At 34.4% G+C, this 16,633-nt stretch overlaps 2 protein-coding genes across 4 annotated transcripts in view; one reads left to right on the forward strand and one right to left on the reverse strand.

Annotated features, from left to right (window-relative positions):
- The window catches only part of LOC148956008 (uncharacterized), a 488,643-nt gene extending 486,851 nt beyond the window's left edge, over positions 1-1,792 (forward strand). Inside the window, exon 13 of the mRNA XM_089088947.1 lies at positions 1,412-1,792. Coding sequence (XP_088945073.1) covers positions 1,412-1,777 — 366 coding nt within the window. The 3' untranslated portion in view covers positions 1,778-1,792. The remainder of the gene's footprint in view (positions 1-1,411) is intronic.
- Positions 1,542-16,633, reverse strand: part of LOC148956012 (immunoglobulin superfamily member 22-like) — a 43,011-nt gene continuing 27,919 nt past the window's right edge. The window contains exons 8-11 of one of the 3 annotated variants that reach the window (XM_089089136.1): positions 10,842-10,965; positions 9,058-9,200; positions 5,895-5,972; positions 1,571-1,636 (exon numbers count right to left, since the gene is read on the reverse strand). The gene's annotated coding sequence lies outside the window, so the exon portion shown is untranslated. Of the gene's footprint in view, positions 1,637-5,894; positions 5,973-9,057; positions 9,201-10,841; positions 10,966-13,895; positions 14,025-15,020; positions 15,246-16,633 lie in introns of those variants that run through there. The other 2 variants (XM_089089169.1, XM_089089207.1) reach the window with 2 other exon arrangements.

Below are 16,633 nucleotides of genomic sequence, written 5' to 3' on the forward strand. Positions count from 1 at the left end.
CCAGAAAAGGCGAATATTTGCCATTTTTGTCATATAAAACGATGCATTAATTAAGTATGTAAATAATTAATTGTAGTGATGTAAATAATACACTCTAAATCCTGATAAACTTAATTCCACGTATCTTTATTTCTGTTTTATAGAGTTTTCTCTTCTATTTCTTTTCTTTTGGTTTTTGTGATTTCTAACTTTGTTACCTTTCAATTTGCTGTGGTTCACAGTGATTAAAGAATATGGCTTTTTTATTTTATAAAATGAATACATTTAAATATTTCGATGTAGGCTAATGCCTAAATTCCTTTCATTCTAGCGGCTTTTTTCTACTCTTACTTTTCTGATGTTGCACTGTCAATTAATTCTGATATGGTTTTATTTTCAAAAATAGGACAAAAATGTGAATGAGCTTTTTTATGCTATATATATTTGTTCTTTTCTCTTTCCGGCTTTTCTGAAAAACAGGTTGTTTTGAGCAAAATACATATAATAATGAGAAAAGGGGATTAAACACCGAAATATGGTCTATATTTTGTTAAGACTAACAGTCTGTGCGTAGAAAGAGAGAAACTTGGGTCAATTGTTTCACTCTTAGGATCCAAGATTTTCAACGAAATAGAAATAATGAATACCTTTGAAGCATTTTTTTTTCTGTTTTATGATTCATCGTTTTAATTATAAGCGGAGGGGCGGATTTACAAGTTAAAAGAGCAGAATAATTAGCAATTGGAACGCCGATTCAACAGCCTATACACCAGCAATAGCTCTGGAGGATAGTTATCATTTATCCTTTTTTAGAATAATTAAATAAAGAAAAAGTCACGCGTATGCAATGCAGTCTATTTGAAGGATATTAATTTCATTTTCCTTTTTTTTAGTAATTTCATAGGTTAATCATTCCAAGTGCCAATGAAGGCAGGGTTTTCGTAGCATAAGTTATCATTATGGTCGACCAAAGAACCAATGGATGTATGTCCCATTTAAATAGTTTTACAGGAGAAAAAAGTGAGGCATCGGACTTTTTTGAAAGCCCTTCTCTTTGAAGGATATAAATTTTTGAAGAAAAAAAACACTCTTTTGAAGGATATGAATAAGATAATATTGGTAAAAATTCCCCTTTGAAGCTGAATAATACGTAAATAGATACCTTTATATAAAAGATAGTTTCCATATACTCAAAAACAGACACAACAAAAAACACAGACAAAATTTAAGTCTCAGCCTTCTGCGCTTCTACGCCGTTCCCTATACAAACATCCTAACCCAGTAATTAGGTCTCTCGAATTAGACCTCAAAGTACAAGGGAGCAGCGGTACATCACCTTAAAAAATAATGGGGGATATGTTCTGCCCCGTATGTTTATGCATCTGTAAAGTAATCAACAAAGAGTAATAATAAAGATTTATTTTATATTTAGTACCAAAGGGCAGTTGTTGAAGCTAAAAGTTCTGGAAAGCAGTTGCAGATACAGCTGACGAAGCTCGATGTATATCTCGATGAAATGAGGAAATTGAGCCAGAACGAAGATTTGTCATCTCGAATTCGATTTATGTTAATGGACCTTCTTGACTTGAAGCAAAATTGGTGGGTACCACGTAGAGAAGGAGAAAAACCGAAGACAATTGATGAAATTCGTGGTGAACTGGAAAAAGAAAGGCTCGAAAAAGAATTATCTTTGCAAGAAGATATTATCAAACAGCCTCAGATGGGATATCTGATATCAGATGGGATATCTGATATCAGATGGGATCTCGTCGCAAAGACGAGATGGTGGACGGGGTGATGAAAGGAAAAAATCTAGTAAGTCTCCGAAATTGTGTTTTGGTTCAGGTTCCAAATTCGAGCTTCAAGATGTAGAATACTGCCTCAAAGAAATTAAATTCCTTTTTCGCCCGCAGTTCTGCTTTATTCTGACTCGTAAGTCAGAGCAGGCTTGATGGGGGGGGGGGGATTTATTGCTCATGGGATTTTCTTCAAATATGAGAAATCTTTGGGATATTTTATAACTGTATTTTCGACAGTTACTTTTGTCGATTTTGTGTTCTTTGTCTCGTAATTTCAATCTTGCTTGTTTAAGCTGTGTTGCTCACGTTTGTTGTCTTTTTTTTCATTGAGTAATGGAAGCATTTTCTGGTTATTGCCGCAAAGGATCGCAGAAGCCTATTGGCTAGTCTGTTTTTTAGTTTTTTAAAGAAACCAATCATAAGACTGTTGCCAATAAGGCCAAAATTTCTACAGTAAGAATTAATCGATTTGTTTTACTCTTTTACTTTTAACGGTTAACAGTTAGAAAATAATTTACCTCCGTTCTTTTTTTTCTTTTTTTTTAACCTAACAAGAATATATAAAGATTTTCTGTCTGTTAATATAGAATAATTTATCATATACAATCTATTAGAATGAATTTTGTTATAACTTAAAAAGATATTAAAATTAAATAGAAAATATATTATTAGAAATTAACTAGTAAAATAAGTAAAATTATAAAATAAAAAATTTAGTTACGTATAGAATGAATATTTGGTATAAGATGTAAAGATGAAATTTGATTAATTTAATCTTAATTCGCTCCTGAAATTTCTTTATCTTACATTAATGTTACGTTATATTAAGGTCAGACTAATAACGTTTAATTGAGTATATGCAATTTTGTAAACCTCCCCGTTTTTGTCTCGGAAAGATAATCGCCAATAGCGGATTAATTGTAAAAAGTCCGCTTATATAGTCACCATTTTCAGTAATGAAAAACTGTGAAGATTAAGTTTTTTATTCATGGGAAATAACTACGAGAGAACTCAAATTTATTGAAAGACTGTTACCTGTCAATTATTACTACAGGTAATACTTATGTTTAGTTAGTAAAATCAATTTTTGATTGCATCAATCAATTGTGAAAGTTGTTTTAACAGTTATGATAGTTTTGTGGGAAAGGAGGGCTCATGGAAACTGATCTACAAGCTGGTGCGAAGTGATGCAAGAACGCCATCTGTTTCTTCAGTCTAGTAAATTTGGTAGTCGTACTTGTAGAATGCATCGACCTGCGCCTAAAATAACAGTTTGATCTCTGATGAAAGCGCGTATTTTACTTGTTTCGACATTAATGGGAATTACGACCATTTAATGATACGCCATCGATTTCTGATGCTTATGAAGAATTATAAGAATAGCTATATATGTTACATTAATTTTTTGTTGTTGTCGGTATTCTCTCTAAATATAGATATAAGGCCGTAAATAATTTTTAAAACACATGTGTTATGCATTTATTGACTCTGTGAGCTCCATCAAAATATTCCTTTTTCAGGTTGAATTCATGAACAATAAAATCAATTTTTTTTTTTTTGCTATGTTTGATCTTCTGTCTGATGTATCGGAATGAATGTCAGCTTCATTGCCCATCATTTCGTGTACTATTCCTTTTTTGTAAACTAGAGCTTTTATATGTGTGAAAACAACTTATTTATCCTCATCCAATTTAATATTTACTTAACTTTGTATTCAGTATTACTTGTAAGTAACAAATGAATCTACAAAAGAACCGAGAACAACTAATGATTCTACTGCTAACAGCCAATTACAGATTAAGCCCCCAGAAGGCCAACCAGCTTTGCAAACTGCTTTTGCATCGCTGGATTTCGCCATATTGGAGTCTCCATTGTCACAAATTTGTTTGCGTACCCCCACCGACAGCAAAACGTGACATAAAAATTTAGACAAGATATAATAATAATTAGTTTAAAAAGGCTATAACAAGCTCTAATAGAGTCGAAATCGCTTCATATGTCCAATAAAAGAAAGCAAAAGAAACCAATAGAAGCAAGAAAAGAAACCAATAAAACGAAAAAACAACCAATACAGAAAGACAAAAGTTAAAAATATCAATCAAACATAAAAATACGATTTAACAACAATTTGTGAAATGTAAAGAAAAAAAAAATGGGGTTCCGGTAGCTCCTCACAATTGAAACAGCCTTTTCAAGTTAAAACATAAGTAAAATCCCGGAAAACCTCTATTGCAATATTCTGAAAGATACTTTTCAAAATCTAAGGAAGGGACAATTTTGTTTTTTCCTTCGATTTTTTCCGACAGAAGTATAGAAAAAGTCATTTTTCGAAGACAAAATTTTCCCAAAAAAGTATTTTTCAAAATCTAAGGGAGATGAAAATATCCAAGGGGCACACATCTTCCCAGCCACAACTGACGCCACAGCTAACATATGAGTTTTGGTGAAATTTATTCTACATTGTCACAGTTTATCTAAACTGTCCAGATTAGGGACTTAGGGTTGGCAGTTCCCCTTGCATAAAAAACTATAACTGCTTGTTTGAAGTTTCGAAATCACTATTTCCTTTCATTCAAAATCATTTTTGGACTTGAAGTTAATTATAAGATAAATGGGGAAATAGTGAGATTTTCTGAGCTTTTAAGGCTCAGATTCTGCTCTCCGTCATCCCTCTCCTTTTACGTGTTTGCCGCTTCTTATCAAATGATAAGAAATTTCAAAACAACGCAATTTCAACAATTTCCGGAATTCTGGTAGAATATTACACAATTTTAACTCATTCAACAAATGTTCCCAAATTAAAGACCCAACATGCCTAATACTAAACTGTGGAATAGTTGATATAACCAACGAGCTACGTTTCAACTTGAACTTTTAGTTTCATAATAATGAAGCGATAATAAACATGTGAAAAGTAAAGAAAAAAACAAAAGCAATATTTTGAAATGATATTTGTACATAAATTAAGCATTGTAAAATTCGCGCAAATGGTAGTATATGAAGCGTTTGGTCAATTTGCCTTCACATTCAGGCTGTCACCAGTCAAAACATCTGCAGCAATATTCTGAATAATCCGAATAAATTTTTAGGTTTGGCTTGAGTCATGAGGTCGTTCTTTACTTTGTTGAAAAACTTTTTTTTCTTTAATTAAGTTAAAACAGTTGTTTTGCCTGTAGATACATTCCAGTAAATACCAATTTACTTTTAACGCCATTTAAACAGGTATTACTTCACCATACCATTTATAACAATACCACAAGTACTAGTAATACAAATACTTTAAAATTATATTATTACTGATACTAATACATTTTATCCTGTCAATCACCAACTTATCTCGCTGGCAATTGTGATTTACGGTAATTAATACTAACATTACTAACACCATTTTACTGACATTTAAAATTAAAACGGCATTACATTCATAATTTGTTCCCTGCCCTGCAGATTATAAATTTTTTTGAAAGCCAGGTAATTGATGTCAAATTTACCATTAAGTTAACTATTCCAAATTCAGAAATATGTTGATATTACTGTTTCAGTAAACAATAAAGTTAAGGATTATGGCAAATAAAGGGGCACATTAGCTCCAAAAGTCTATGTCATGAAATGTCCTCTCACATTCATCCATTGGTTCCTTAGATAAGAAACTCACAAAGGTTTTTCGTTATGGTCCCCTACTCAAGAATTGGGTGACATTTTTATATTTTATTTTGGGTGACAAACCATATAGCCTACCTACCTATAACTCTATAGCCAACAAACTTCATATTTTTTAACTAAAGATCAAAGGGAATGGAAGAACAGCCCAGAAGCATAGCTTACACAAGATCAGATTTTTTTTGTAATCCTACCGGACATAAATACTTAAATGGCACACGAGGTTTTCCTTGCAGGAATTTGCCAGAAATATCATGATTTTGCAGTAATTTCGTATTCTAATTTTATTAAGAGTCCCCCCCCCCCCAAAAAAAAAAAAAAACACGAATATCTTCTTAATACACCATCATTCCATATATTACAAGATTGCCTGATTGCTACAAGGTTCTAAAGCATTTCATTCTTAATGGGATCGATAAATTTCCAAACATTTATTTAGCATTAACTTGTATATACATAATTTATCTAGATTTATTCCTCCTTCCATTCAAAAGTATAATGAACAGCTCGAGGGGTTGGACGTTGGGGTGCCACCTAAAAAAAGAAAGAAAAGATAATAGCCTAAACAAGAACCGACAGATACAAATGATGATAAAACATTGAAGCGTCCAGATAACTATTTTTTGTTTTTAATTAACTAATTGAGTTTTTAAAGATGTCAGGGCAGGAAAGTACCAATATTTTGGGGGAGGGGTGGTTTTCCCAAGTTATATGTGGGTAATATTGTCACTGTGCAAGAATTGAATTATTTCCAATCCACAGATAAACAGTAAATGGTTATAGCATTTGCACTGATTTGATTCTTTGGACCAAGTTCCCACCATTGCAATCTTCCAAATCTATAACAAATGTATTATGTTTAAATCAAGGAAGACCAGTAATAATCAATAAATCTTTTGTTATTTATTGACAGGCGTGTCTATTGTGAGGCTCACGTATTAGTAATAATACACGGTTCCTCTAGTCTTGGGTAACGAGCTATGGTAAGGAGGGTAAGGTATGGTAAGGAAGGTCTGGCATGGTAAGCTATGGGTAAGAAGGAGTTTGGTAACAGTATTTTCAAACTAAAATCGGTTATTCTATGTCGACAGAGCTGTATTTTGTGTCACAGATTCATCGGTTTATTGCTAAAGTTAACCCTGAGTAACTTGGAAATAGAATAAAATACAGGGAAGCAGAATAAACCAACTGAGCCAGAGGGGTCAACAGAACTGAAAAGGGCGTAAACCCCTATATAATATAAGTGCGGTGCTTTCAGTAGCCCTGTGGAAGCACGGTAGGATTGATCTCTGCTTGGTAATTCGGGACCAGGGGATAAATCTCAACTGCGGCAGGGCATGAAGTTGCATGAAGATTATGCATTAGCATCACCAAATAATCAAACAGGAAAAAGTATAAGTTTTTCATTTGGTAAATATGTTCACTGTTATACGGGAATTGTTTGTCGAACCAAGTAAATTTTTCATCAGTATTAAACCCATGGCTAAAAAAAGGTTATCCATAGCTTTTTAGTACCAAACATATTAGTGTATAATTCCAGTATATAATACCAAACAGGTATAATGTGGTATCATACCTTGTAGGTACAATATCTTGTTAGCATATAATGTCAAATATAATAACAAATTATAAAATCAAAGCATAAAAAAAGATTATGGTGTCAAAAGCAATGTGTAATATTCCTTGTATCTTATAAGCAAAGCTTACGAGACAAAAGTCCTTTAGTTGTGGGAGAAGGTTACATTCACTGTTACCAGTAAATTTTTTATCCACACAAAGTTCCATAGGAAACTTTACATAAGGAAACATAGGAAATTGTGGAATAACTGTGATAAAATAGGCCAACCTGGGCCTGGATCCCCACTTTTTGGGAATAGTCTGCAAAGGTGCCCGTCAAGGGGCAGTTTTATCTCCCAATTTCTTCAATAACTACATTATTGAGCCTCAGGACAGCTGTCCTTCATCATGCATTCACAGTTCCATTGACATCTTCCTAGTATACTATGCTGATGACACGCTGAACCTCAGCTGGACGCTTAACCGCCTTTCAGAATTATTCTCAGGTCTGCAGTCCAATTACGGGAACGTCGGTCTAAGATTTAACTCCAAAAAGTCAGAAGTCTTGCTTTACAATTGGAAGAATGACTCTCCTACTAATGTCAAACTAGGTGAGTGCTCAGTAAAACCAGTTGATAAAATAGTATATCTGGGGCTGCCAAGCGGTACCTCATTACAGCATACCCGCTCCCTCCTGATCTCACATCTTGAACGGTGAATTTCCAGCTCCTATGCTTTGATAGTTAAATCCACTATGAGATTTAACCGTCCACTACTGGTAAGTATTTACAACGCTACCACTCTGCCACAATTATTATATGTGACCCCTGTCTAGAAATTATTGGCAAACCGTGAAAAGTCTAAAATCCACTCTTTGTTTTTCCGTTTTGCCAAGTACCTACTAAAATTGCCACCATGGATAAAAAATATTTTTCGGATTCGGCGCTACAACCTACCTGACCCAAATCTAGCTGTTGAGATACTTAATAGCCGGCAACAAATAAAACTAGCAATTTTAAAGCACGAGTGGGCAAGTTTGCTTGTTTAATTTTCCTTCTTGCTTCCCTTTTTTTCTTTTTTTTTCGCCTTTCAGAAGTTGTTGTCCTTGCTGCTATTTTCGAAGAATTTGTTGTTTCTGCTGTTATTTTTTAGTACGTTATCTTTCTGTTTCCTCTTTTCGTACTATTTTGTATACTATTTAAGAAGTTGTTGCTTTTGATGTTATTTTTAGTATGTTTTCTTTTTGTTTCCTCTTTTCGCACTATTTTGTATACTCTGTCATTGTACGTTTACTGTATACGACGGGTTTTCAATACATACTATTATATTATTATATATTATGCCAACCTCTGAGCAATTTGAGGAAGAATTAAGGTATTCGAAACTGAAGCAAACATCTAATGCATAGGGCTTCACTTGGGAGAGGAGTGTACATCTCAAATTGGCCGAATATTTCAAATAAAGCTAAAAACTATATATTCCGAGACAGATGTAACCCATTTTACTTCCAAACGCGAAAAATACTTGCGTTCATCTAGATCTAGATTGCCTAAATATCAATAAATGCATTGCCATTTTTTGAATCAAGAAGGTAGTAAGCTATTGTTTTATCTATCTGACATTGTTTTATCTACTAATATTTCACTGCAGTACCAGGCCACCTGAGGCCAACACATCAGACTTCTCCTAACGTTACTTAATTTTGTGCCACATGGGCCCTCATATTTCTATTTACAACTGAAATCTGTGAGTTTCTTAGATTTGTTTGTGGCTATTTCGGTTTTATTCTAGTTCCTATATCAGTATTACATTTTTATCATTGTTGTCACATTGAACTGTGAATATAAGAGGAGCTAGTGTTACTTATAGTGTAGCTTCCGTTACTTATAAAAGTTTTCACCTTGCTTTCAGGCCTTTGTGGAATAGCTGCATTTTTGCATATGGTAAAACATTTATAAAGAAGGCATTCGAGGAGCATCATGGCTAGTCAAAACTTTGCTTTTTCCCCTCAATGGAGGCCTAAATGCATTGCAACAGTACAAAAATTGATTAAAAAACCAACCTGGTGCAGAAGAGATCGGGAGATAACTTTGATTCAAAGTGGAGATGGCTGTCGAAAGAGATCCAGGCAATCCACCAGAGAGGTTAACTGAGTCAAGCTGGTGCCAGAAGGAAGGTTCAAAGGGCTAACGTTCGTGGATCCACCTAAATCAAGAACATTATTCAAGATCATATGTCAATATCAAGGACAATTATGTTATAACGTAATTTCTACTTTTTATGATACAAAGAACTCAAATTACAACACCTGCTTGTTGTAAAATCCAATAGAGAAAAGGCGTATCTCAAAACTTTTGTGTTATAATGTGCTAAAAAGTTATGCAAATTCCTCTAGAAGCCAAGAGAAACCAAATTATTCTAGTCTCCATTCTTCTGCACGCCATTGTTACAGGGATAAGTCCATCCAAAGCCCATCCTCCCCCCCCAAAAAAAAATGATGCGTTTAACTATAACTCTAATATGAAAGAAAATTCACTGTCATTTACCTCTGTTTTATAGCAAGTTTGATTAAAATTTAGCAGAATGAGTGAGGGACTATTCCCCCCTCATATATGGAATATTTTCTGCTCGTTTTAAATTTCAATGTTGCTCCTTACTAGCAGCTGAAAAAAAAAATTTATCATTAAATTTCTGATTGTTTTCAAATATTGCCAGGAAATTCGCCCCCTCCTCCTCCGTGGTAACTCTCCACACTAAGAATTCCTTCATGGAAAATTCCCCCCGCGTAAAATTCCCCCGCCCCCCCCCCCAAAAAAAAAAAACTATCCGGGGAATTCCATTCCCCTGGACATGTGGAACATCTCCATATGTAATATAGAGTCACAAACAAGAAAGTAAGACAAATAAAACGAATTCCAAGCATAAATTCTGGCACATTCCCCGTATGTAAAATTTTTCCTGGAAAAATCCTCAAGGAACTGTCCTACCAACAGAAAATTACCCCCGTTTAAAATCCCCCCCCCCGAAAAATGTATTTATATTTCCCCAAAAATAAATACTATAATATAAAGGATAGACAAACTTCATTTTCCCATGCTCCAGGAGCTTTTATCACTGTTATCATTATCACTGTCTATTAAAACAATTTTATCCCTATTTGAACTTTTATTTATCACCATTATTTTCCCATGCTATAAGCTCCACTTTCACTCAAAACAAAAAATTGTAGTATTCAAAGTATTATTGGTGGGGCAGGGAACGGCACATCTTTGTTTGCCCCCCCTCCCCCTGAGAACAGCGTAGATCCAAGTCTGGAGTGCACTATTACTAAAAATTCATCACAACATAAAGTGGGACAAAACAGGGTTAACTCAACAGCGCTAACTGGTATATGTTCCTTAGCTATTTTAATCCTAAAAGGCTAGAAAGACGTTAGACCGCTTTTTTTTGAAGGACAATCCGGCTTTTCCATAGAAATTTTCCCAATTATTTCCATAAATATGGTTTTTACATTGAAACAAATTACGTCTATCCATCCCTTAAGATAATTGAACCAATGCACAAAAATACAAGGGAGAGGGGACGAGGAATTTTTTTTCTATTTTTCTTTAGTAACAATACAAAGAAGTTTAGCTTCATGGGAAAGTGATCTTATTCTCTTTAGTGGGACCTTTATGACCATGCTAGAAACACAGTATATAATTCAAGAGAAGAAAAAAAAAGTGTAAGGCAAAGCAGGTCTAAGGCAAAAATAAGACAAGTAAAAAGCAAGCAAAAAGCAGGCAAAAAGCAAGCATGCGTGCAATCTTTTTTTGAGGCAGATGCAAAGGTTTTCTAAATTCAAACTTCTCGCTGCTCCAACATTTCTTGTGGCAGTGGGCAATTTCTTCTGAGTTGGTGTATGCCGTCCAACCGCAGATACAGCGCCTGCGCCAATTGGCTCTCCTTCCCTGGCTGCCAATGGATAATTCTTCAAGAAAAGAGGACATGATCAAAAACTTGGTACTTGTATGATATACACCCTACCTAACGTTCTTTTAATATGTTTCTCTGATCCTCAATCCCAATGAAATATACCAAAGTAAGATAAAAAATATAATACTTTAGAAACAAATTTAGGCTATGGATTTGCACATTAGGGGGGGGGGGATAAAGTATAGTGGGTCTGTAATCTGCAGGTCTAATGTGTTATTTACAATTATTCTGCATATTATGTAGTAAGAATTGTTTACTAACTTCGCACTGTCCAAATACTTTACCCCACCCCCTAATGTGCAAATATATAGCTCTGCTGCTGCGTGACAATTCCAGCTTGCAGAGTCACTGTCTGCAATACACTGAAGATGAAATTCCAAAAATGTTCCTGAACAACAATTATTCCTGACTGCCATAATTCTCCATTGCAGATTCCTGACTATTGTTGCATCAGATAAACTCGTTCCTTTTAGAGCTTTACTAAAGTTAGGTATCACTTATCTGTATGTGGTTTGTGGTCTTGATTCATCTGTAACACACCCCTGCAGCACAAACCAGCCTGAGGCCAACACTTCCGCGCACACTCCTAGTCCACCCCAATCTATTCCAAGCTTCGCTCTTTACCGCCTCCCCAAAATTTTCAATTCGTCTTCAATCTTTCTATATCACCTCTTTTCGCCAGGTTTGGAGAAGATTTACTTTTCGTTTGGCCTCAAAAAGCACAACCTTTGGCAATTTTCTGATCATATTTGCCATTGACAAGTTAAAGAAGGCATGGGGAAGCATATGTCAGGTTAGCACAGAAAAAGTCGGATTAGAACATTTATACAGCTGCTACTACTTCACTTCACTGCAGTACAAAACAGCTTGAGGCCAACACTTCCACGCACACTCCTAGTCCGCCCCAATCTATTCCAAGCTTCACTCTTTACCGCCTCCCTCTTACAATTCGTCTTAAATCTTTCTTTATTACCTCTATTCGCCAGAATTGGGGAAGATTTGCTTTTCGTTTGGCCTTAAAAAGCACAACCTTTGGCAATTTTTTCATCCTGAATTTGTAAAACACGTCCTAGGCATCTCAGCCTTTCTTTCATCATTGCCCGAAACAGTGGGATACCTGAAAAAATGTTGCCAGGGGACAGCAAATACGACACAGACGTAATTTTCAGGCATGGTCGAGACTCGACAGCATGGGAAATTACATCCAAGTTCATTAATTTCAGCAGTATTTAGAGTTCACCTGATCTTTTAAAGATTGAAAAAGATGTCTGACATCATAATTCACATTAATACCCTATCAGCAATAATCACCAGTATCTTTAATGGAGCGTCGGGAACGGTCTCCTGTCGATATTTTCTTTGCAATGCTATACGTTGTAATATCACTCAGTGGCGTAAACTCACGGAAATGTTGGGGATTTCCCCTAAAAAATAAATTGGGATTTTTTTTTTTTTTTTAAGTCAAATAATTATTAAAAAAAATAATTATATAAAAATTTTTAAATTATGATCTGAATTCTGGACTTTTGCTACTGTTGAACTAATGAAACGTTTTATTCAAAAATCAGCAAAGACCGGATATTTCTATACAGGAGTTTTACAAGAGTGACACCAACGGGATAATTCAAAACAAGATCATCAAAAATTAATAGTACTATCTGATAGTTGTGGAAGAACGAAGCAAAGGGGTATAAACAGCCAGTCTCGCTGGTTTAATATAGCACATAGCTAAAACAGAAATAAACTATGAAATAGAATTAACAAGATGATTTTAAAAATCTGGGGGGTGGGGACGTTATTGGGGGTGCATGGTGAGATTTAGCGAAGGCTAACTATCAGATGATGTTTGGTGTTGAGTTCCACCTGTGATCAGAAAACGCAAACCGTAGAGAGTGACATTTGTCTTGAGACGGATGCTGCACCGTCGAAGTTGTCATTTGAAGATCTTCGGTCCAAAGTACTGAATATGTCGTCGTGAATAGTGATCGCTGTCTCCCAATGAAATGCCTGAGCTAACTAAGTTTACCAATGTTAAGTCTCTTCTCTACAATACAAGATCCCTTCAGTTACTATTTTTCTTCTTTTTTCCCTTAAAACTCAAGTTGATTTCTGAATAGCCTTCATAAATTTTATTACGCCACATAAATTACGTCTGAAAACAAAACGAGCTAAAACACACCTTGAATATGACTTAAATTACACCAAGGAGTTGCTGCTTAAGGGTTTAATGCGCAAACGTAATAATAATAACGCTTCTTCCCTTAGCTTTTTTTTTTCAAAATCAAAGTTGCTCCCTAATCAGCTCTCATAAATTTTGTTGACCGGTATGACAAGACTTGGAAACTAAATGAGCTAAAACTTACTTCGAGTCTAGCATATTTACACGGCTTAAGATAAAAAAATAAACTATAAAATTATTTATTAAATCAATAAATTATACATTTATTTATTAAAAAATACATTATTTAATTTAGTAAATTAACTATTTTCATAAATTATTTTATAATAAATTAAAGTAAATAAATAAATAATTTATATTTATACATTATATTTATCATTATTATCATTACATTTTTTTATCATTATATTATTGCTACAATTATATTATTTCGTTATTATATTTATTTTACTATTCATTATTTATTAGCATACTTTTATAAATTATTTTATAAATTATTATTTAATCAATAAATTATTTGCTTATTTGTTTAAAGTTAAAAAGACTAGTTATTGCAATTAATAAATTATATAAAAAAAGTAAATAATTTAAAAGAATCACCGTTTAGTGAAATCGTCAGGTTGTGATGCTGCGCTGCAGCTAAGGTAATTGCTCGCTCAGCTCAAACTGGTCAAAATTGGAAAATACTGAATAGCAGCACTTTCAGTTGCCATTCGATTGTAGTAGTTCAACCCACAAACGTAGATCTGATCCTTAGTTTTTGATTTTGATATAGGTCGCCTTTCGTCCAGCCCATACGTCATCGAACAAAGCAACTTCTTTTCGTCTCGGCTTGTCAGTTCTCAAAACAATCTTCTGAGGCTCTAAGTATTTAGCTAAAGAGTATAATGATTATAATCATAAAAAATGATATAAAATAATTATATATAGGTATTTTGCATTAAATTATTATCATTAAACACCAAAACGAAAAACTATTACAGCTTTAGCTTATGATAAAGTCATGTTCAATAAATGAACATGAAAAACATACCTATGGACAAATACTAGGAGCCTACCGGAACTATTAACGCATTTAATGTAAAATGAATCACTACTAGCCGGGTAAAAGTGGATAATAATTATAGGCAGCGCTGCTTAAGCAAAGAGTTAAGTAGGCACAATGCTATTATTATTATTTTTCACCAAGACACTTCGTATGGGAGGACTTGTCGTAGAAATTTCGGAAAGGGCTCATTCGATTGGAAACTGAAAGTTCCAGCGCCTTTTTTAAGAGTCAAAAGTGATTGGAGGACTCCTCCTATGTACCCTTTTCCCCAATGACATCCAATAAAATTTCGCCCTTTACTGAAAACAAAATACATTTTAAATTAAAAGAAAAAATATTTTTTATTTTTGTTTGGCTTTGGATAAATTTAAAGTAACAATCTTCAATCTTTTGAGATATCTGGGCTGCATCGACAAAGAAGACATGCCTATAGTTACATTAACAATTCAATCGCTAATAATATGTGACAAGAAATAAACAAAATATTGGCAGTTTTTGCAATATTCGTGGTGAAGTCCAAAACCATAAGAAATAGGGTGTGATTTATTGTTGTCGTTTTTTGTGCTATATTTTTTCATTTTATATGTAATTTTTGTCAATTTTGACATGTTGTAAATGTTTTGTAATTTTTTTTGTCATTTGTCATATACACGAAGAGTTTAAAACCTTAACTCGAAAAAATAACATTAAAATCATAACAACGAACAACTATAACTATAAATTTATCACACCTCAATGAAATTATGATATCACTAAATACGACCTTTGTTGTTTGTAACAACGATATAGGTTTGATAGTAAGGTGAATTTTTTTTTTTTTTACCGACTGTTAGTCTACTGCTCCCTATAGTAGCAGCTCTACTAGACAATCTTCCCAGTTGACCTTGTTCAGGACAGCCAAATGTGTAAACATGACCCGTTTCAGATAAAAGGACCATGTGATTTTAACCAGAACCAATTTTTTTGATTGGTATCAAAGGAAGAATTGCAACTGGTAACTCAACTTTTGCAGAACTGGTTGGAATTAGACCCAGATCACCACGTGCAGCTGGAAAATGAAAAATTTGTATTTAAAAAGTAAAGAGTAAAAACTGCTTATTTTTCTTTTCTTTTTTTCCGTGCTTCTTTTTTTCTTGTTTTTATAATTTTTTAATAAGAGGGTAAATTTAACAAGGAGAGTAATCAAGAGTAAAACTAAGAAGAGCGTAAGTGACTGAATCTAAGATTTTTGGAGTATCTTTGGAAATATCCGAAGGCATTTTGGGGAGGTTCTAAACTTTAGTCTATTATTTGGAGTTGGTTTGCCAGTGCAACAATCCTGAGTCGACTCAACGTCTGCCAGAGGAGCCTAAAAAGCTCAGTTGAGTCGTATGTCTCCCATGGTCTGACATCGTTAACAATGACCAATTACAGGCATGAACTTTTTAAACACCTTTTTCCGTCCATGGTGTTCAACAGGCTTTGCCACTGTTATGGCAATAAGCTCACTGGTGGCATCCTGGATTGCATTTTGATTCAGTTTAGGCTCAGGTAACCCTAGAATGGAGATGTCCAAGGGAAAGGCTTCTGTTTAATACGTGAAGTGGAAACTTGGCCTTGAAGTACAGTAATCTTCAGCTTTTTTTACATGTTCCGGACTAAATAGCTCATTTGAGTCAAGGGTTGCGCGGTTATGAGCATCTTCATCAACTACTTGATGGCACCTAGACTGATGTCCAACCAAAATATTCAGAAGAATCTGCGCTGTTATGGCGATAAATTCTCCGACGTTGCCGTAGATTGCATATTATTCAGCCTGTTATCCATGTTATTCTGTTGCCTAGGCTGGAGACATCCAAGCAGAAGGCTTGAGTCTGATACATGGAGTGAAAACTTGCCGTTCAAGTACAGTAGTCTGAAGCTTATTTGACATCTTCCGGATTAAAAAGCTCTATTGAATCCAGGATATCCAGTGTTCTGATTTACAATCAATCATGAGCCATAGCTTTCCAGCTGCCTTGTCCAAATAACCAAGGAGACATTGGAGGTATAGGCATCTCTACCAGCCACCTGATAGCACCCAAGCTTCAATTTTGTTCAGTCAAGACTCAGTAGCCCTGGACTATAGACCCCCAGAGGGGGAGGGGGTAGACAGCACTTGCAATTTGTCCCACAACGTGGGGGAAAAATACAAAAGTCTCAACGCAAACAATTGAGCATGAGGATAAATTACTTTATGAAAGCAATTAATTGGGCTAAATCCATGATAAAACACACATTTTACTTGTAAAACATGGCATAGAAATAAAAATGGGAATATTCAAAAGAAACAGAAAAAACTCATTTCCAGGAATCTACAAAGAAACAGAAACCAATATTTTTCAAGATATATTTTAGTCACTTTTTTAGAGCACAAATACACTCATCTTTTAAGAAAGGTGGGTTTAATCACTACAT

The sequence above is a fragment of the Artemia sp. Qi Xiang Cuo genome, chromosome 1, assembly GCF_049724085.1.
Source record: "Artemia sp. Qi Xiang Cuo chromosome 1, ASM4972408v1, whole genome shotgun sequence".
Taxonomy (NCBI): domain Eukaryota; kingdom Metazoa; phylum Arthropoda; class Branchiopoda; order Anostraca; family Artemiidae; genus Artemia; species Artemia sp. Qi Xiang Cuo.